At 42.8% G+C, this 23,429-nt stretch overlaps 1 protein-coding gene across 1 annotated transcript in view; it reads right to left on the reverse strand.

Annotated features, from left to right (window-relative positions):
- The window catches only part of PDIA5 (protein disulfide isomerase family A member 5), a 102,256-nt gene that overhangs the window by 74,783 nt on the left and 4,044 nt on the right, over window positions 1–23,429 (reverse strand). The window contains exons 2-3 of the mRNA XM_054209011.1: window positions 15,668–15,794; window positions 12,423–12,510 (exon numbers count right to left, since the gene is read on the reverse strand). Coding sequence (XP_054064986.1) covers window positions 12,423–12,510; window positions 15,668–15,794 — 215 coding nt within the window. The remainder of the gene's footprint in view (window positions 1–12,422; window positions 12,511–15,667; window positions 15,795–23,429) is intronic.

Below are 23,429 nucleotides of genomic sequence, written 5' to 3' on the forward strand. Positions count from 1 at the left end.
GTCTTACAGAATTCATGTTGGTTCTACATTTTCAGATTCATAGCCAAAGCTAGCCATTGTAACTCTCAAACTCTTTCTTTGCTTCTCCAGGAGGCTGGAGATCTGAGCCTGAGAGGACAGTTATTTTCACATTGCCTGCCACTTCTTTGTTTTCCCCAGAGTGCAGTGGAAGGTATAGCTAAATCAAATCACTGAATAACATGAACATCTCTCCTTGTAACAAAACTAGATTATGAAACAAATAGCTGGATTGGATTTTTGCTGAGAAGGCGGTTTGCCCCGTGCAGTTTGTACAGAAAGTCTGCAGCAACATCAAACCCTGGGGCCAGAAACATGTTGTCTCTCACCTGCAGTCCTCCAACAGTCCCATGGGCTAAACCCTAAGTGACTCGAAGGTCAGGGAATCTCAGCACACAGCACCAGTTTCAGATTATCCTCCCGTCTTACCCCAGGCACCGCAAAGCCCTTGTGGCCCTCCTGGAGCTGGCTAACCTCCAGACAGATAACTAAAGTCAGCCCGAACCACAGTCAATATTTATAAATGCTCATCTAGACACTCCCAAATGTTTCCAGGATACACATATATTAGTGGCCATCTCATCCTCACTAAGACAAATGTTAGGTGGTTGATGCGAACAAGTGTAATGCTGAAACCTCTCTCCAGCTACAAGGTCTGTCAAACCCCAACATGCGCAGACTATTGTTCTGGCATCAACAGAGGACCAAAATGGGTATCAAGACAATTCTGTTGCCAGTTTCCGCCACCAATTTGATGGCCTTCAAACTATATAGGGGAAAAAACTGTAATTGTTCCTTATGTGTCACTTAGAGATCCAGGTACTCATCTCAGAAAAGTTCTGCAAGGTTTATAGTTGAAAAACACTACAAAACATTACTACTGGGATGTACCTGTAAGCAAGCAGCTAGCAACTCCTACCACTCCAGCTACTACCAATTCACTTTCTGTTTGCATGAGTTTCTATTCAAAAAAAGAAAGATAAGAACAGCTGTTTCATTGGAAGGAAACAAGATCCAAGCCTGCCGTGCTATCAGGATTGCTCCATTTGTAGAGATGCACATAGTTGCTTGAATGCACATCCATTATCACAGGAAAGAAAGCAGCAGTTTACTCCAGTATGTGTCTTACCATTTAGTGGGCAGATTCTCTGCACCGCTGCATTGGGAGTTTAGTCTGTTTATGCAAGCTATCTGCACTGATGCAAGGGATGAAAGAGGAGCAAATTCCCAGAATAGGAAGCGTCTAAATATGTATCAGTAATTTTTTCATGCATCAGTGCAGATTTTTGCACGTCAGACACACCAACTCAGATGCTATACTAATGATTCTTTGGAAAAAGCAGAAAATGAGACATACAGAAATGGCAGAGATCCTGCATTTCCTTCTGCTTTCACTTACAGCCAGACAAAAATAACCTGCAAAGAGCAACCTGCTCTGATATCACTTGGTAATGACCATTATCCTTAATAAGAGTAAATATCAACACAGATGCGGTGTCTGCTCTGAGATTTGTCTCTTTTGGATCTCAGCCAACAGCCTCTCTCTGAAGATGAGCTCCTCAACTCTCACATGGGAGAGGTAATTCGGACTCTGGTTTTTGCAATTTTATTATAGCACTTGAAGAGGCAGTGTAAGAGTTAGTTACGAAGACTAGGAAAAAAAAAAAAAAGAAAAGGAAAAAACAGAACTAAAACCCAAAACCTAAAAAGACAGAAACCACCCCCAAAATCAGCACTCTACCACCCAGGCCAAGACACTCCAGACAAGGCACCAGGCGCAGGAAATATTGGTTGGAGGATGAGGTCAGTAACGTCCCCCAGCAGCCATCCTTGGCTGCCTTGCGCCATTTCTGTCCAGAGCAATTGATATCCTCCAGGTCCCTGTGCTACTGCTGAAGGGACCTCTGCTTTGACTGCAGGAAGCCCTACAAATCATCCAGCTTTATCTCCATGGAAAATAATCCAAACATCAACGTGTGTGCAATACCACAAAGGACCTTAACCAGCAGTTGTCTATGTGGTAGTAAGGCCAAACCATAAGTAGCACAATGGCACAGGTTCCTTCCACTCCCACTGGCATGTTCCTCACGCTCCCCCTTCCCACAAAACCAAACCAGGGTCCAAAATGCTCCTTTGTTGGAGAAGCAAAGACATATAGCAGCTTGGTAAAAACAAAATGAAAGATCCATGTTCACCTAACTAAGCAAGAAGTCTAAACAACAAAGACAGCAGGCATCACAGGAATACTTCACCCCTTTCCATTCACATCCCCACCTCCTCTACTGGGAGACACTTCTGTCATTTGGGGTTACAATGGAGCTGTCAGGAAGCCCGACTGTAGTGCTCCCTCTAAACCTCTGGGGTCCCTTGTCAGCGTTAGCATGCATGAATAATCACTTTGCACAAGCAGCCAGCTGTTACGAGGGCAGGAGGAGTGTGAGGGGCTTGTGAAGGAGATGTGATCTCCTTTGGATCACCACCATTGAAGCCAGCACCTGAAGGGGACATGCTGCAGGTATTCCTCAGGGGTGGTGCAGGATGCTGTCCACAGGCCATGGAGCTCATGAGCATAAGGATGGAGAAGCAGTGATACATACCGATAGCAGTCCCCAGTGGCAAGAGCAACCCAGAGAAAGGCTTTTGCAGCAATGTGTCAAGGTAATTTGAAGAGAGAAAGAACAGAGGACAAAGCCAGACAGACAGGAGGAACATAAGATCCAGGAGTTTGGCTGCAGTAAGTACACAATGGTTTATAAAAACAAAATAAGTCTGAGCTGGATGGATCCTGAGTAAGATCACGGTGCGTGGAGGTGGCAGTGCAAAACATCCTCCTTGGGGTGAATTCAAATATTGCCCAGGCAAGTCCTGAAGGCAGCAGACTAAGACTAAGATCCTCAGCACCATCCTCTCTCACGAGCACAAATAAGATCTTCTGCAGCTCCCTAATTATTTCCCTTATCACATAATGCTGCCCGTTGGCTTCTCATCAAGAAGGGCAAACAGCCCTACAACCACATTAGCCTCTGGGGAGGAAGGCTCTGGAATCACTGTCAAATCCCCTCTTAGGAAATGACAAAAATGCCATCCAAAAAAAGTTCACGTCCCCAGTTGCCAACGTAATTGCAGTGTGTGCTGTGTGGCCACACCACTTCAATGCCACAGTGCTGGCATTTACTAACACTTTGCAACACAGACTGGACACAGTCTTCTTTTTCATCCATACCTACAGTGTTTCCAGACACAAGAGAAGTCGTTAATAAAAACAGACAGCACCAATTTAAGTAACCGGGTCAGTAAATCTGTCTGCACAAAAACTCACAACTCTATCAGCATATCATGTAACCACACGTGAACCACAGACCTCACAATCTGTAAACGGATTTTCTCTCTCCTATCTCTACATCTCTCGGTCTGAACAATCCACATAAATTATACTTCAGCAGTCCCTTATATCGCAGTTGCGCCTGTAAACCCCAGTGCAATGGAGGCTCTATTGTATCGGTGGCTGCACAGACAAACACTGTCACTGTCCCAGCAGCTGGAAGAGACAAGACTGAGCAGGTAAGGAGGAAGAACGGGCTCTGAGAGCAGGGCGATATGGCAGAGCAGGAACAAGGCTGCCTACAAAACAAACTCCCCAACACTGGAAAAAGCTTTGCAAGGTACCAGTCAAAGCTGTCACCTTGTTACCAGCATGCTCTCTCGTTATTGTGTCTGTTGTTTAATTGCTTTCATTCTTTTATATTAGGGTGAAAACCATTGTACAGAGAACAACTCCAGTTAAACTTGAGGGCAGTGCAACTGCAATTTCAGACCAGCCCTCAGAAGTGAATTATCAAACAGGGTTTTCCAGCCCAATGCGCAGCCTCTGCACATGCCCGCTGGCTACCTTCCATAGAATACCCTCTCCAGACAACAGACCGATGAACATCTGAGAAAGCATGGAGTTGAGATCCTGCCAAACAACTAATTGAGCTTGTGACCCAAAAAGCAGCGAAAGGGGTGTCAACGCCAGAAATTTCCTCAAGCCACTTAAAAATAAAAACCACATTTGCACTTGCAAAACCAATCTGAAAGAGGAAGTCATTAATAGTCAGTTGCAGTTAGATGTGCTCCTACACGGTTTCGAAATCAAAAATGCAATTCATCGGCCATTGTTGGGGCCAATATGGGATTTTGACTACGCTCCTCGCAGTCACCAATCCCACCCTCCAACAAGGGCTGTGTGATCCATTTACACTACAGCAGTTTGTGTCCTTTGCTGACCAAACGGAAACAGACCGGCCCCAGCAAAACCCTCCTTCTCTCAGACTGCGGGCATCGCCTCCCCATCATCCTCACTCCTCCCTCTCAGCCCCAGGTGGCTGCTGCCACAACTACTGCTGCTGACAGAATGTCACATTTGTAAGGCTCCTCATATTCTCTAATGATCCCAGACCTTTCTGGATCACTCTCAAAGACAGAACTGAAATCAAGAGAAGAAAAAAAAAATAATTAAGAAAAATCACTTCTCAAACCATCAGCCTAGCTTGCAAGAGCACTTCTCCAAAGAGCTGTGCTAAGCAGCCTCTGGATGGTAATGGCTTACATCTACTGGAACAGAAAGCCCATACGCAGCCCTCCACGCAGACAGGCACTTTGATACTATGCTCCTGAGTGGGGTTTAAGAACCTGCAGTCACCAAAATAGGAACAGGACCCAGGAGAGACAGACGCAGAAGTAACCAGCACAGGAAGCAGAAAACATAAGGTTCATCTTTGAAAACAAAGCAACACTGTTCTAGGTTCCTGATGGAAATTATCATATAAAAGAAGTAACAATAGCAACAGGTTTCTATAGCACAGAACAAATGAGCTGCTCAAACAACGCAGTGGATGAAAAACTTGATTTTTTTTTAAGGGATAGGAGAGCATGAAAACCAAAACTAGAAAACATGCTGCTGGAAAGAATTAAAGATCAGGATTAGCAGACTGACAGGACAAAGTCTCATCTGAATTTAGGTCCTTATTTTCCCCCTTAGAACACAGCAAAAAGCCTCCCTGTGACCCACAAGGCAATCGCAGCCTTCTGCTCCAAATGCTCCCCTGGAACGTGCCAGGAATGCAAACAGAATAATCCATGTGCTGTGGAGACCCAGCGCCACTCTTCACCCAGTACAAACGACTCCCTGTGCCCATTAGTCAATTACAGAGGCCACGAATCTATAGGAATGAGATTAAAAAGAAGTATTTTCCGAAAATTAAAACCCATGAAATTAATTCTCACTGCAAGCAAGAGCGAGCCAAAGAGCAGAAAGAAACCCAAGACAAAAAGGTAATGGGTATCGTCAAGCAAAAACAATTAAAGGAAAAAATTATAAGCTCCAGCCCTGCAGAAAGTCAAGAAGTTATAACGAATGGTACTTTCCATGGAAATATAAATGAGTAAGAGGCACTAGGCAGCCCACATAGCTGCAGAGAAATAAGGTGAACACATTCACAGGAGCTATGAAAGGCTCTGCAGGAACTTCTAGAAATGCCAAACATTTGAACTCTCTTTACAAAGCAGTAGCTTTCCTCACCAGATGCATCCACACCTCCTGTAACCCACACAACCTGGCAGAGGGGGACACTGTCCTAACCCTGGACACAAGACAACTACCACTCTCCTTTGAGTTCACCCTAATCTAAGATCCCCCCATGAAGGCAGGTTTTGAATGTATCACCCACGGACACAGCCCCTGCAGCACATTGTCCTGTTCCCTTGGCGCCTGTGTTATGACCTTTAACTGCACTATGGGCCTGGTGAGGATGTTAGAGGATGTTTTAAATGAAGTATTGAATGTAGGGAAAATATAGGTAACTTTACACTAAATCATAGCTCGCTTGCTCTTGATTTTAGTCGGAATAGCAGCAACATTGAAGTGTCACAGTTAATGAGCAATTCTAGGCAAAACCCATGGTTAGGATGAAACGGACACGAGCAGAAGCACTACAGTGGATTTTAGTTAAACGCTCTGGATTTCTGAATTAATGCAATACACCAGACTAAATGGGTTTATGTTAGGAACTGAGAGCTTACTTTAACAAGGATTTTTTTTTCAGATTGGCATAGCACTTCCTGCATGGTCATTCTTACGGTAAAATAAAAGGGCTTTAATGTGAATTAGCATTAACCACGCAGACAGGTTACAATAGAGACAGGAGGAAGGTACTGAGAATCTATGCTGCAAATGCACGGTTTGCCCATATAAATAGCACCCACACAAGGACCACGTTGCCAGTATAACTACACTTGCAAAGCGTTCCTGATGGACACCCGGCTTACCTGCCCTGGACCAGCTGCAGATGGAGCCCCCACTACTTCCCCCAGGCTGGTATCTAACACTACATGCCATCCGCTCCTGAGCTGCCATCACCCTTTACCTTCAAGACAACTGTAGAAAAAGGCAGAAATCCCAGACACTGCAAATCTACTTGGATGGAAGAGGTCACATCAGTCCAAGAGCAGCACTCCTTTCTTCTTCCTTTTTTCTCACTCCATTAGATGTGGTCACTTTTATTTGCAATTTCAAAGCTTTTCATCATCTTTAAAATTCAACTACAAGGAAGGAAGATGAGTAGACTTATTCTGTTAAATAAATCCTACTTCTGATCAGCTTTATAGGAGTGAAGGTAAAAACTAAAGAGCAAAATTACACTTAAAGCCATCTGTACCAGTAGCCTTCTTTCTGAAATTCCTCCCTGCTATTTCAAGGTATTAAACAAATTAATTTATGATTGCGTATATGGGTAAAGCCTTTCTGTATCAAAGCATTAGGAAATTAGAAATTTGGGAAGGAAGATTTCATCTAAAAGGCAGATAAACACAGAAATTGGGGGGAATCCCAGAAAAGACAACTACTCATTCAATTTGGCTCTCTCATGAACCGGCACATTTAGATGCATAGCCTTGAAAGGGCTGCTCTACCAGCCAGATTATGGTTTTACCTTTATGCCAAATGCCATGGGATTGCAACAGTAACAAGTAATTGTTGGGGATGGGGAGTACAAGAATGATGCACAGGACACAAAAACGGAACTACAAGAATGACACACAAAAGCAGAAAGAGTGGGATTAAAACCAACCAAAAATTAGTCAGACATTTTAACCAGATGGCATTTCCTCTTCCTAGCAGTCTGATGTGCTAAAGCCAAGCACAAGCGCTATGACAGCAGATGGAAATTACACAGCTTTGTTTATGTTTGGGACCTACAGTAAAGGGAACCATGCAAGTTTGAGCAGAGAATAATTACCCAGAGCCAAGGAAATGGGTGCTTTTTTGAAAATACCAGTCCAAAATTGGGCAGGAGTTATAGTCAATAAAAAACTCGAGACAATTCAGTAACAGGAAAACTCAGGAGCGTTCTCTAAATCACATTCAGGATGGAAAGAGCTAGTTTCAACCTCTTCTGCTACCTCCTCAAAGCTGCACCTGACCACAATGCATTTTATAACCTGCCAAACATTTTCTTCTCTTCAACAAATCCATTTTACTTTCTTTCCACTTCACCCAAACTAGTTACCTTCTTCCAAGTAACATCAGTCCTTGGCCACACCATCATATATCACAAAACCTACTGAAGAAGGCTAGAAGATAACTTTATAATGATTACTCTTCAAAACCAGACCTCAGGGCATCAAAAACTGGGATTGGAGCTTTGTCTGCTTTAAAGACAAGCAACAAAAACTTCATCTTTCACTCAAGCAGTAATTCTGTCTTATTGCATTCCCAGGCACATCATCACTTTGTACCTTTTACTTGCCCCCCTAAGGATTTGCCAGGAGTTTCTATTTTTCACAGAACTCCTCTTTTACTTGACCACATCAGCGTTGTACTACGCCTCCAAAGACTGAAGTTTAGGGGGCCGAGGTGGGACGCAGAGACTCTGCGGCACGCACACTGACTGTCCGCCTGTAGCTCCACTGCACCCAAACCTGCGGTTACAGCTACCAGCAGCCAGACTCTGAGACTGCACAAAACGACACGACATTTTCTTTTCTGCAGACACCTTGAGCTTTCAACTCCCTATGAAGCCCTTCCATTTTCAAAATTTCTATCAGCCTGCTACTAAAAATAATTCAATAAATAACCCAACCCTCTCCTTGCTTACGTGCCCATCCCAATAGCATCTGAACACACTAAATGAAGAGCACTCATTCGTGCTGCTGTAGCATTTTTCCTTTTAAAGTTCTCAAAACTCTTTATAAACACTGACTAATGAATCAGGCAACATTTACCCAGCTGCCTGGAAGACAGATACACCTTTTTTAACAGCACGAAGTAACAAGTGAATCATTCGCAGAGCCAGGAACAGAAGGTGGGACTCTCAGCACCTATTAGTGTGGCATCTCCCCAAATACAAGTCTCCAAACGCTTGCTCATAAGATGACTGAGCCACCTCTGGGACGCTCTGAGGATTTACCAACCTGCAACGTTGTGCTCTACCCCTGAGACCAGTTAGCCTCAACTCAGAAACAAAACACCAGGTATTACAGGAAGGAAATAAATAAATAAAAGTTAGCAGAAAGCACTCTGTTCAAACCGACAGCAACAAGAAGTAGCCATCGCACAGAAGACTGCATTTTACCAGGCATTATTAATTCAATATTCTGTCATCTCTCACACCACTGTTCATTCAACATCAAACGCCTCAGCAAGGACTTTTAATTAAAACACAGAAAGGCTAGAATAAAACATATTTTTGTCACATCATTTGTGGGTCTTTTATTCACAATTGAAATAGCTTCATGTTTAATTGCGTACAGAGCCACATATGCTATCTCAGCTCACAGCAGCAAACAGTGACCACTTCAATGCTGCAAGCAATTGTCATGCTGCCCCTTCATTTCTAATCACGAAGCGTCTATCTGCCTGCACAAACTGATTGAAATCTCCTGTGAATGAGGACCTTATCTGCAAATACTGCATGCAGAGGTGTCCCTGGGTGCGTTGTGCTCAGCGTGGCCCTACTCCAGCATGGCACTTAACACAAGTGAGCCTAATTGTGCAGTAAAGACAGGTACCTGGCACTTCCCAGCCTTTCATCTCCGAAGCTCAGGCACTCTGGGGACCTGTACTATCCTGCTGCAAAGTGACAAACTAATTGGCAACCTCTTCTACTCCACGCTAACAGTCCCAGCGAGAAACCAAGTATTTCCCCACATTATGCTGAAAAACTAACCTCCCTGGTCTCCCTGAGACCACTCAACCTGGAACTGAAAGCTCAAACCTAACCTCTGTCTCATACCACAGACCTAACAAAAGCCGAGGTCACGTAAGCCAGCAATTCAGGCAGCCCGCTTCCAGCTGCAAACCCGCACACTCCCCTTCGCTGTACGAAATACAGAACATACTGCCAAGACCGAACAACCCATAACGATTTCCATCAGTGGAGTGATATGTCCTGAAAATGAGGGGAAGAAGGGGAATGACAAGAAACAAAAAAAAGCACCGCCAATAAAGAAGAAGAAAAGAAAGAGACTGCTGTCATCGCCACAGGGAAGCAGAGACACAAACCACAACTCTACATGTATGCCAGCCTTGCCAATGCTTGGATCTGAAGGCAAAGAAGTCCGCTACAGCGGGATGTAAAGAGCAAAGCCAAAATTCCCTGCTAAATATTGCTGCCAAACAAGCCATTTCTTGTCAATATTTGTAAAACAAATTGAGCCTGTGCTGTAAATATCGCTGTATCTGTGCACTGTTTGTTTCGGCATGAAGATTTGCAAATAAGCTTCACAGCATACTTGCAGTGGGAGAATAGCTAGAGCAATTCTGGTAGGACTCAGCTGTTCCGTCCCTACAATTGGCCCTTTATGACCAGTGGCAGACAGCACTGCCGCCTCCTTCATATTATCACTGCAACCAGGTGGGCAGCAGTTTGCAGCCACCTATATACACACACATGAAAAAAGCAATAAGCAAAGGAAAAAAGATTTCTAGGAAAAAAAAATTGTTTAAAAGTTACCTCAACACTACGAGATCGATTTCAGAATGCTTTAAGGGTTTAACAAGCAAATCAACCACAAAACTTGGTTCAGGCTCAAACTATTTGTTTGCAGGGGTTTGTTTTGGTTTTTTTTGCACACATCAAGACCTCCTTCGCCACAAGCCAGTCTTCCAGCTCACCTTGCTCCATGAAGCAAGTTCACAAACTCTCTTATGACATCCCTCTGCAGGAGGGAGGAACAGAAGAGACATCTGTGACAAATATTCAACTACAGTTGGACAGATCATCTATTTTTTCCTCGGCTCTTCCCAAATGAGTGATCTGAAAGGAAGCGCTGCTCAACCCTCAAAGAGAATTATGACTATTGCCATGTTACAGCACCCTGTCCATTGCCTGTCACTCGGCAAGTGTCAATCTGATTGTGGTATTACTGGCATTAAAGCTAATTCTGGGAACCTACAAATCTATTTCCCAGGTCTCCCAACCTCTTACAGCATGATCTTCATCAGGCTGCTTCACACTCTGGGAATAACCCACCTTTCATTACGAATAGGAAGCTCAAATATTTCCCCACCACAGTCAGAGGAAAGGCACTGCAAGTACCAAGCTACCCACAAAATGTATTAAAGCACGACCTGGAGACTTTAAAATATATTTCTTGCAAGTAACTTCCATAACAAAGTTCGGTTTAGATGACAATGTTTGGAGAGGGAGAGCATATTAGGGTTTGATGAATTAAAGTTTGTTTTACAGCAAAAACCAAACAACACATTTCCCTCCCCATCACCATCACTTACAAACTCAGCAGCAGAGACTTCTCCGTTGAACTAAGTGACAAAACCTCCCCGGACTTCAAATTGAAGTCCTAAACACTGAATCTTTCCTTCCCCAACCCAGAACTGAAATAAATCCCGGAGATGGTTATTGCTTAGCTGTATTATAGCAGCATTTTGAAAGGCCAGATGAACAGCCTCATCATTCCAGCAGTTGTACACACGTGCCACATACACAGGCATGGTAAGCATTAAGTCCCCCAACACAGATGTAGCCTAAAACAAGAAGGAAACAGAAGACACAAAAAGGTAGTGACCACTCCACATTCACAAACAGGGACGATCAGAAACTGAAGCCAAGAAGCTGGCCCAGTATCCTATTTGCTAGCCATCATTACTGACAACCAAAAATTGTTTATATGTGCTTTCATTGGAAACGGTGACTGAATTGCAGAGGTATGTCTGATCTTCTCCACTCAACCTTCTTTTCATCAGGGTCAATGTAATTAATTTGCTGGCTTTTCAGCAGGTGGGAAATGGTACAGGCTTCACTGAGCTCTGAGGAGCAGCCCTGCTTTCTGCCAGCGGGTGACTTGGAACACTGTCCCCATCAGTTGGGCAGAGATGAAAGTGTCTGTGTACTTGGACAAGTCCAGCAGAATGCAAACAGAAGGCAGAAGCAGAGGACTCCATGGGAGAGATACCTGCCTGGTGGCAGGGGGAGAGAAAGACAGGTTAACCAATAACAAAAACACGTTAAATTTGACTTACCAATGATTTATTCTGGATCATTGATTGACGGATGGAGGTTGGTTTCAAAAGTATAATTTTAAGGGAGCCACATGATTTTTCAGAGCTGACTTAGGTTTGTACACAGTGTACAATTTGTTCATACCATGGCAATCCACCCAAACACACAGGTAGGCAGCAAGCTGTTCCTCTGCAGCACAGGAAGGGGAATTTGCCACCTGCAGGCAAAGCTCTCGAAGCTGCATAGGCAGAGAGGCACTACGATACACACGCTAAAACCACAGGCAACGTGTTATTGAGCAGAACCACAGCAGAGGCTTTCGCATCTGCAAACCAGAAAGTACACACCTGTTCATTCCTCCTCACACAAGCAACCACTTACAAAAACAAGTTTTCCTGCCTTCACATTAAAAATTGCCATGAACCTACATAAGCACAGAGGAAGTTCTTTAAAAGAAAGCACTTTTATTGAGAAATGCAAACAGGTTAATGCTTCAAAACCAAGCAAACAGCCCTACTGCTCGTGCAACATTTGCTGTAGGAGCAGAACCACGTTGCCCTCCAGCTGAAGCACAACATGTGAGGTTCCTCCCCTTGTGGGAAAGCCAGAGCAGTCAGAATTTCTATGTCCCATGAAAGGGCAACGCTAGCTGGGGTCTCCAGCTTCACGCTGAAAAACATGCTGTCAGAGAAGAAGTGACAACAGCCATAAGGAAAAAATGATTCCCCACCACTGGTACAAAGGAAGAGAAGATGGTAAGATGTAGGCTCCCTACAGCTATGACCAAACTGCACAGAACAATGTGGGTTCAGTTACAGGCAAAAAGTTTCAGAGCTATCAAAAAAGCTAAGTCAGCAATAAAAGCCAAAAGAGGAGAGGGAAGAAAAGGAGAAAAACAGTGAGACATACCCGCAGTCTATCCAGCTTATAGTACCTCGTCCTTTCACCTCCTGGGCCACACTGGACAGTAACCTGAGCGAGCTTTCTGCAGCAGCAGCTGGAAAACAAAACAAAATAATAATAAAAATAAATCAACAGCAGCATTATTATTCCACATAGAAAAACACAACGGTGCATTCCTTTGTTCTGAAGCACTGGAAGAACATTTTTTCTAATTTGAAGAAAGCAGTATGAGAGGGATCAGTAAAATCTTCTGTAAACTAGAAGGAATGCTGGCTGCAGCTGAAGTTGGATGGCTCCTTCCCTCCACCCCCCTGAAACAACACACTGAAATTCATACCTCCAGGCACACTCCCTGACCTACATTGATGGAGCTATACTGTGTCCTCTCCTGCAAACCAGCTTCCATCCCAATACTGCCTTTTTCCTGTGGCTGAGCATTAACCAGTTTACACCACTGCCTGCTAATTAGAGCAACTTTATTTAGGATCTTCATTAGCTGTAAGGGCAAGTCATTCAGCATCTCTGCCTGCCTCAATTCTACCCATCACACACAGAAAAAACCCCACACTGTTATTCTCATAATAACCCTGGGAGACATCCAAACCAACAGTCATGAGGAGCTCAAATCTATCAGCCGAAAGCACCCAGAAAAGGTTCTTCCAAGAACTGGCTGTATTATAAATACCCAGCTGAGATTTTTATAATGCCATGCCACATGTGTAGATTTTGCAAAACACTTCCATTCCAAAACAGTCTTTAAACGGTATTACAAATAAACACAGAAGAAAAATGGGAGAAGAGCTCGGGAGAGAAAAATACAGAGGTTTCAAACAAGTATCAATTCCCCCAAAAAAAATCTAACAGAAACTGTTTCCTGCCTTAATAAACAGAAAACAAACCAGAACCTCTTCTAGATCTATTTAAACTGCTGCTGCTCTACAATTACTTCAACTAATTGAATATAAGAACAGCTATACTGGGTCAGATCGAATGCCTCTATAGACCAATATCTTGTCTCCAACATTTGAGAAAGTGAAGGCTATATAGGTCAGAGTAGACAAGTAGAGCCAGCGGGCAGTGATAGCCCCCTCAAATAATGTCTAAGCCTTCACAGTTTCTATCTCAACAATCTCCTGAGCCAGAAACAGCTTCTTTGTATTCGACAGCCTTTGCTTGGGCCTGATGCCATCAGAGACGCCAGCCCACACACGTTAGCTCTCAAGAAACGCTCCTACCCCCAATACTGATAACATGCAACTGCCACCTCTCTCCAACACAGGGATGCAGACACATGGGAAAATCTCCGCATGTACTTAGAGTGAAACAGTTTGACAAACACCCTTTAAAAAAAATAAGCGTTCAGGATAGGAGACTTGTCCCAGAAGACTCACCAGTTGAGCAGCCTTGGCAGGATACCCAGCCAATAGGGTGAACTAAACATCTCCTGTAAATGAGGACATGTCCTGAAACCAGTGAATTTTCTGCATGAGCTAGAAATACTCATCTATTTTTGCTCAGCTGAGAAGTAAAACCTTTGTTCCAGCAGTACGATCGGATGCTGGCCAACATCTCATCACAGCTGGGGGACATATATCTGGGATTAGAATCACACCTCCAAATTCCTATCTCCTTTTTCCCCTCCCCTCTTTCTGGATTTCTAATTGTGCAAGGATCGCTGTACTAGGAAGAAACATTAATCCCACAGTCAGCTCTGCATGCAATGCTTTAGACTGCTAAAACCAACCAATTAAATAACAAAAACAGGAGGAAAAAAGAAATCTCCACAACACGACTTTTGAACAATGCCCATAGGGCAACATTTATTTGATGAGTGTCAGAGCTGAAGTGCTCTGGTCGTGCTTCCAAAAATGAAAGCAACCACCCCTTAAAATATTAAGCATAAAAAGAAATTTTTTCCCTTTAAAAAGCTGAATAATACAGATGTCTTTTTTATCTAAAGTGTTCCTTTCAAAATCAAAAAGCATTAGAAACTCTTTTATGACTTTCACTTTGAACCTGTTACTACAAAACCATTTGGCCAAGTTCGAGCGCTCAAAGTTCCTCACTCTAGCAAAACACAAATATTTTAACAAAAATTAAGGCACATATATCATTTTAACTGTTTCAGAATAAGCATATCTTTAGGAAACAAAGTTAATTATCCCAGCACCTGCACACTTTTGTCTGCAGAATTCTCTGATACCCCGGGGGGAGGTAGAGGGATGATATTGGGTCACCTCATACTGCTCCAGAGCAACTCTACATATATCATTGCATTTAACTAAGATAAGACCCTTGCAACAGGTCAGAAAGGGAGGACCCAACCCCCAGACAAAGCATTATCTTGTATTGCTTGTCTGCAGGAAGGAAAAGGAAGCAACAACAAAAACAATACCGCACGAAGGAAACTCATCTTAGTAACATATTTTACTTCTTGCTGTCCAATGACTTCCACATCCACAACATTCTGCACCTGTGTATGGAGCTTAAAGGTTGTTTCTTCATTTTCCATGGTGTGTCACAAAACAACACACCAAAAGAAAAAAAGGCTACAAAGGAGAAAAAGGTACAGCAGAAGCAGAACAGAGCAAAAGGAAGAGCAGACAGGTAAGAGCAGGCGCGAACAGCCAGAAAGGAGAGCCTGAATGAGAGAGAAGACAGCAAAGAGAGATTCAAGGGGACAGGTGGCATGACGTGAAATGAGTCATTTCTCCCTCTTACACAAGCAGCTCACTTTTTATTTTTATATTTTGTTACTTAAAGTTGAAAGACAACCATGGCACACTCAAAGCTGTCAGAAGCAAAGATGGATTGATTTCAGTACTATAACTATTCATTAAGCCTTTCAGTGTCACCAGAAAATCGAAACTTGCAAACTACTGTGATAAACACACCAGAAAAGCTCTAGCTGATAGCTATTATGAGCAGCCAGTTCTGGAGACAAAGCCAGAATAAAGTACATTTTTGCCACCGTGACAGAACAATTAGAAAACCAAATTAAGACGACTCCAATCTTGAAACATCAGGAGCCTCAGAGTTAGAACAAAGGACACCGGTCCTGAAGAAGCCCTTGTAGTCGTGTAGAAGCATCTCGCAGCCACATAAGGCAACACCGCACAGAGAGCACGTAAGGGCGAAGAGCTTAGTCATCTGAAAATGCACACAGATGTTCAAATGCACACACCTTCTGGGCACAAAGAGCTGCGACGTTAAAAAAAAAAAAAAGAAAAAAAGGAGGAAGGAGGACTTACCAGATTTGGAATACAGCGCTAGTACGTTATTCCGTGTCCTGAGAAGCTTCTTAAAATCCTTGTGGTCACTTATTTTTTCTATGAGTGGAGACACCTTCAACGAGTACACGAACACTGGCAAGAATGCCTACAGAAACACAAAGCCAGAAACATGAGTAACAGCTTCCATGCTGAGAAATAAAATACAAAGACAAACTGCTTTTGAAATTGCCTTGACCTTTTTCCATAATCTTGAGACACGCTGCCTTAAATAAACTATCATATCGATTTGATAAGCAAAAGCCAAAAAAAAAAAAAAGCCATACGCATGCCTTATTGAAACTGGACCAATACAACTCCCAGCAAGCATCCTTAAGTGGAAAGATGAGATAAGCACATCAAGAAATATGGGTTTAATTAAGAAGCCACCCCCTTTAAAAGTTTGTTCCCTAGTCAGATAATCAGATAAAAATTCTTATGTAAATTTAACATGCTGTAACAAGAGAAGCAACAAATTACCACTTCGAGAGCACTCTTGTCCCTAGATCACAGAATACGCTGCAAACTTAATTGAGTACTTTGATATCCCAAAGAAGACAGTGAGAGCCATGAAGTTAAAATAACTAACCCACACTAACACAGAGTAAACCAAGGAAACGAAAACAGAATTTGCAAGTAATCCAGCATCTGCATTACAGCACTAACCACAACCTTCTCCCACCCACCCTTCCAAAGCGGAACAGGGCTTATGTTTCCCACTGGCTGTACTGTACCGCACACACACACACCAGTGCCTTTGCCACAAGATCAAGCTTGGCTTCCACTGGCCACATGGAAGGCATGGCATTTTATCTCTCTGCACCTCAGTTCTGTATCTATGCAAATAAATTATTTTTTTGTTGCGTCTTTTGGTCTATTTAAATCACAACTGCTTCAGAGCAGAGCCTTTATTTTATCCTACCATGAAGTAAAACTCCTATCAAAATATGACCATAACCTCAGCTGGGGTCTCTACCACTCATTTTTACTGCGATAATCTTCAATAATAATAATCTTAACCATCAGGCTATGCTGCCTCCCTTCTGCACTGTACTGAATTCATACTAATGGAATGATTATGGGAAGCTTAACTAGAGAAATTATCTAGTTTACATTCACCTTACAGTAAAACCTTAACACTTAATTGCTTGGCTAAAAGCTTTAGCTCATTTGCCTAACATACACAAGAGGTTCAACATTTTCTTAATTACAGAACTAATTTTGATCATGTCTCACTCCAACTGGGCTGGAAAATGCGTCCAGGATGGATGTGAAGAAGTAAGAGGCTGTTCTTCTTGCATCCCATGTATTACAGATTGCAGCATTCAAAACAAGGCACCAAGCCAATCAAAGTCAGAACACGCAGCCCCAGGCACTACGCTTCATTACAAATTTAGCTATTTGCAAACACCACGTCACTGAGGCACAGAAACAAAACCTGCACCTACGAAACATACTTTGTAAGTGCCAGAAGTTTTTACGTGGAAAGGGGAGAGGGAGCTTTGGGACGCATGAGGTAGAGGGAAGAAGCCGAGCTGAAACGGGGGTCATCCTCAAAACAACCCCAGGATATGTTCAGGAATTTAAAGTTACTAGAAGATACACCTGTATAACGTAAAATATAAAAGCACGACAGGCTGCACAGGCTTAGAGCAAACAAGTTATCCCACTCCACAGGCAAGATTCCCACCACTGAGCCCTGCTGACCAGATGGTCTAACTGTGAGAAACGAAAAAGCACGTTTGCAAGTCAGCCCCTACCTTCAGCATAAACGTCCTTGGTGCTTTAATTCAACCAACAGACTCACATTCTTCTAAATCCAGATGTCCAGAGCTCAGCCTTCCTACTTCAGGCTGATGTATGTGAATCATTTCTGTATTTTCTGAGATAAATACATGGTGTTGCCAATCAAAGTAGACAAATATAGTTGTGCTAAGTGAGGTGACACAGACATGCAAATTCCTGCTCAAAACTCATCGCAATCAGAGGCTGTACAGGAGGGATTAATCTAACACTGACTTATGAGCAGATCTCTTTAATCCTAAGTATTTAAAAAAAACCAAAACAAACCAAACTTTTTCCTTCACCTCAATTTTGTGTAACTATCCAAGTGTCTTGAAGTTTTATTTATGCCTCGAGTTACAGAAGACTAAAATTAAACTTTACTGAAACTAAAGGCTGAACACAGAGCAAAAAGGTGAAACTACAGGTTGCTTCTTTTGTTTAAAAAAAACTGGACTCAATTAAAATATTCTAGTCTATGAACTCACTGTCAAAAAGAAATAATTGGACTAAAGCCACAAAGGCCACTTTCAACGTGACACCAAATGGTATTATGAACTTTGTTTAAAGCATCTGTACAGTTTTACCAATCGCTGAGAAGTACATGTATGTCATGTCTTTTCCAGATGCAAAGGCTGTTTAGCCAATTTCAGTGAATTTTTTTTTTACACACACACCCACCCCTTATAATGGCAGAGCTATAAACCTCTTGAAAAATTGGATTCTGGAAACAGTGACAGCTTTAACTACTGCCTTGTCGGTGTTGCCACTAACAGAAAACTCGCTGTGCTGGTGGAACAGCAGGCACTTGGAAGGAGAGGCACGTCGCATTGCATACAGCAACTGCTACTTTGCCCAATTCCTCCCCAGGTATCAAATCAATACACATTACTCATTTTCCTGCTGTTTTACTACAGCAGCCGTCTCTGATCCTATGGTTTACACCAAAACCCACTGGGAAAGGCATTGCGCACACAAGCGCACCAATCGGCCCTGCCGAATAAATCATCATCTCCCTTTAATTAAGATTAATGTTGCAGCCTTTCCTGCTTATAAAACCCAAAAGGTCCAAGCTGAAGGCATTGCGTTGGAGAGAAACACCCTGCCTGCACATCTAAGGCAGCCGCAGCAATACTGGGAGGTTATCGGCTGAGCTCAAGAATTCTCCACCTCCCAAGAAGCATTTGCACTACATGGTGTTTGCAAACTGGTATGAATTAAGTAGTTCCATAGCCTTCAGCTTTCTCCTGCTGAAATTAACGAAGACCCTACCCAGGAATGAATGAGAGGCTGGCTTTTTGTCAAAACTCCTGAAGAACCCCTGCCTGAAGGCAAGCAACGTGCAGCAGACATTTTCACCCAAAGCCAGTCCCAGCCACGGGGCCACTTTGCCCTGCTCCAGAGCCAACACTGTGATGAGATGACCATACCAGCAGCTACAGCCCCACCAGGGCAGCTACAGCCACTAGTTCTGGCAAGAGTATGAAATTAAGAGGATGGGAAAAGAGAATCCTATGGAAGCAGTTACACACTCCTCTTCTTCACGGAAAACCAGGCTCATATTCCTGCACAGCCCACAGGCAAAGCGGCAGCAAAGACAAGGCTCATTTGCATGTACTGTGCGATAGGACTTCAATTGTGAGATATGACTCAGGTAGATTTACTCCAGACATTTTGCCGAAATCTTTGCAGGAGAGCTCATCAGGCAGGCACTGCCCGATCAAGCACACTGCTTCTTGTTTAAATCCAGGGCAGAAGAGGAGATGAGCTCATATTAAAAAAAGAAGAGGTCAAGAAAGGTGACAGTCCCTCCTAGGCAGGAAGCCTCTTTTCATATGCGTCAGGAAGTGCTACATTCACACATATGGAACTCTATAAATAAGAAACAAGCTAAACTCTCTTGTCACTTGAGCATCCTAAAGCTTTAAAATCTATTCACAACCACCGCTGAAAAGCTAAGAAACACTCCAAACGTTTTTCTCAAGAAGCTGCCTACCTTGGTACCCGTTAAAGGCAATTAGGACCAACACATGCAGTATCTGTGCCACCCCTGCCCTGTGACAGTTATGCTGACAAGAACTTGCAATAAAACTGAGGGAAAGTCTATTTTATTTCATGCTGTGTTTGCACAGTGCTTAGCACAACGGGTCCTCATCCACGGCTGGCTCGGTGAGCTGGGACCAACACAACAGTCACCTGGTGTCCTCGGATGCAGGAAACTTTGGTGGAGACCTTCAGTGAAAGGCAGGCTACACACAGCAGACTATGAAATGCAAGTCTGGTAGCACTTCTAGTCTGCAGATTTTTCCCCCGCTCAAGATCTGAATTTATTTTCACAGAATTTTTTATGGTGCAGGTCGCACATCAGTCATGTGACTGTAGTGTCTGATCTAAGATGCATGAAGGATTCTCAAGTAAAACATAAGTGAACCCAAACCCTCAAGACAGTCAACTCAAAACTGCTGAGAGACACTGCTATTTGAGTACAAGGTACAAAAACACACGTGCTCTAGCGCTGCCTCTGCTCTTCAAATCAAAGTATGTATTTAAATATATAATCTTGCAAGGAAGAAGTCTGATCAGTCAAAAAGGTTTAATTTTCCATTTTTTCCCCACTCTCCAGCAATTCCTTGCAGAGCTGCCGAAGATATGCAAGTGTTACAGAGCAGCGAAGCACTTCACAACTCCACTCCCTTAGAATTGGGACCCAAGAAACATCTGAGCCTTCAGAAACCCAGAGGCAAAGAGAGTTACAGGCAAATAACTATTTGCTAATTATACTTCCAGGACTGACACTATTCAAAAATGTGGTCATCCCTCAGGCCGCATTTTCTCTAAAATCATCAAGGATCTGAGAAAGCAGAGTTTACTTCTCAAGTTTTCACTCTTCTCTGAATCTCATTTCAGAACGAAAAAAAGGAATATCTTTCAAGCAGCCACAAAAATGTATTTTCATATTTTACATTTATTATTCAAATTAAATATGATAAATGCTTAACTGCTGTTCCCACAGAACCCAGTTCAATTTATGAGTTGCTCCCCACAAAAGCTTTGTGACAGCACAGTCTTTTGCTAAGGATAATGAGCATGTCTGGAGAATAATTTTTTATTTCTTTATTTAAAATCGAGGGCAATGAAAACATATGGTTTTAAAAACAAGAAAATACAAATCAAAATTAAATAAGGAGGCACTATCAGAGGAGTAGCATTGCACACTGGACAAAAAAACCCAAAAAACTATTTCCTGCTCAAGAGCATGAAAAAAATATATTTCCCTGGACAGAAATTATGCATTAAAAGATATAAATGGATAGGCGGCTGAAAATAGTGCTTAGGTGCCTTAGTCCATACGTCAACATACAATTTTTATGTGCACACTAACACATGTATAATTAGGCAGACAATTTGCACACTACTCATCAAGAATAGCTGGGGCTGACACTAACAAGGCTGATTCCAGCACAACTGCCGCTTGGCAGGACGCAATCTTACACTCAACCACAATTTCAAAAGCCCATTTTTCAGCAAGACATTGACTTTGATTTCTGTCTTAGCTTAACCGCCCACTGATGTCATCCTCATTTTGGGACAACAGCATTCAACCCACTGTAAATATGATCAATGAGCGACCCTGTACATATGAAACAGATTGCGTCTGACAAGGCATTTTATGGGAATCCAGCTGAAGAGCAAACCTGCCTCAAAATTCCAAGCAGCAATGGAGATGACTGAATTTAATTTCATAATTAATTTCTTTAGGAGGGAACTTCTTCAGATTCTAAACAAGGGTCTCCTCTGCCCCATTAAAATGGGGAGCAGGAGGGAGGCAACAGGCAAGAAATCCCAAGAAAAAGACCACATCTCATCCTCCCTTTCCTACCCAGTTCCCAGAATGAACCCTGTGGCGGAGCGCACACTCAACTTCATAAGGCAGACTTGAAAGAACATCTCTGTTCTGCAGTGATGGAGGTTTGTAAAGCTGCAGATCAGCTGGTGGCATGGCCAGGTCTTAGGGTGCAGGCAGCATGCACGTATGGAAAATACCAGGTCTAAGTCATCTCCAGGCAAGCACAAGAGAGAAGCAGATCTCTTGCTCCCTTCCCCCCATTTGTTCTCGCTTAAAAATACAAGATGTTCAAATCCAAAGCCCCCTTGTTTACAAGAATCACAGTTTGACTGCAGATGTTTTATCTTCCTTGTTCATCATACAAACCACTCTTGACCTTGTGCAATAATTGCTTGCTTTTCACTCACAAGCCCTCCCTCTGCTGCTATTTACATTCAGGGTTGTGCTGCTTTGATCACTGAGCCATTTGTAACAAATGCCTTCCAAGATGGATAGTGATAAGTAGGACAGTCCCCTGTTTTCATTCACGATTAATATCCAAAATAGCTGTAGAAACGTTTTAATCAAATCACAGGAGGGGAAACGGGTTATCTCTGTTACCCAAAGGTGCCTCAAGGAAGCCTTCTCAGACTTCATTATTTCAATGAGGCAGGGGAAGAGACAGGGTAGCAGTTGGGTCTCAGACTTCACGGGTCACAACTGACATAGCCCCTGCAATCCTCCCGGGATCACAACACAACCACAAACAGCAACCTGCTGAGGACCCCCAGCTCAGGGGCTACAGCGCGTTACCTGCAACAGATCCAAAAAGCCATCTACGGGCTCAGTGAGGAGCAGTGACCAACAGCATTAGAAAACCATGTTTTTGCCTGACTTACTGTTGCAGACACTCCCATTGGACACTTCTTTTATTCATTTCCCATGAGTTCTGTGGAAGAACGCATTCCTACTCTGTGTATAATCCAGATCAATTAACTCTCACCTCAAGCCATTCAAGGAATAAAAAACCCTAGCACTGATGACATTTTATCATGGTGGGTCATATCTGCAAGAGGCAAGTGTCATATCTTCTTTTGTTCATGAAGGAAGGCAAATTAAAATCCTGACACACAGTGTCTTGGTATTCTTTAACTTGGGCTGAAGAATGCTAGAAATAAGGCATTCTCCTTAATGTGGTGCTTGCTATGTTCACTTTCCAAATATAGAAGATAGCAAAAAATACCATGGAGACGTCAAGATTTGACTAGACTCTACTGTTCATATTGTTCTTAAACACTGGGTTTTAAGGAACATAAGCTACAGGCATTATAGTCTATACTAAAGGTTGCTCTTAAGGGCTCTGTGTAGCCAATTAATTGTATGGTTTTCAAATGCTTAGTGAAGGAAAACCTGTGCAACTATTTACTAATTAACAACTGACTGTAATAGGGTCAATTACTAATGCTGACAAAGAACTTTCTCCTCGCTATGAATGTGAAGCTTGCTCTCCCAAGTCAGGCATTGGTGCAATATATATTAAACAAGCTGTTGATGAAATAATGTTTCAGATATCACTTCTGAACGAGCACATTTGGATGACATCAGAAGCTAAGGGCATGAGCAAAGCATATGCCACACAATCCCCCACTAAAAATTGGGTTTTGAAGAAGTTTAAAGAAGTATCACCTACTCAAGAAGCACGAAGGGGATGCTATAAAAAGAAGACAAAACCACTATTAATGGGACTTACAAAGAAGAGAGGGCAAAAAGTGACACCTGAAAATCCTTAGCACTTTATATGGCACTTGTTATCTTCAAAGCATTGCACAAATATTAACTAATTAATCCTCACATTTTTCTGCCAGGTGATAAGAGACGAAGCTTAATTTAAATAGTTGGAGTAAGATTCATACAGAAAAGCAATCTGCAAGAGGCAAAAGGGAGGCAGCATCAGAGCACACCAGCACCAGCTGATCCTACAGCAGCACACAACCACACACTCATGATGTGCCATCTCCTGAAAACTGAGAAGGGGGAGAGGAAGAGTCTGTTTGCAGTCACCCAGCAAATATGCTATATGACCATAAACTCAAAAAGACAACAGACAAGGTATCATCAAGGCAGCTACAAATGAGA

Source organism: Rissa tridactyla, chromosome 7 (assembly GCF_028500815.1).
Source record: "Rissa tridactyla isolate bRisTri1 chromosome 7, bRisTri1.patW.cur.20221130, whole genome shotgun sequence".
Taxonomy (NCBI): domain Eukaryota; kingdom Metazoa; phylum Chordata; class Aves; order Charadriiformes; family Laridae; genus Rissa; species Rissa tridactyla.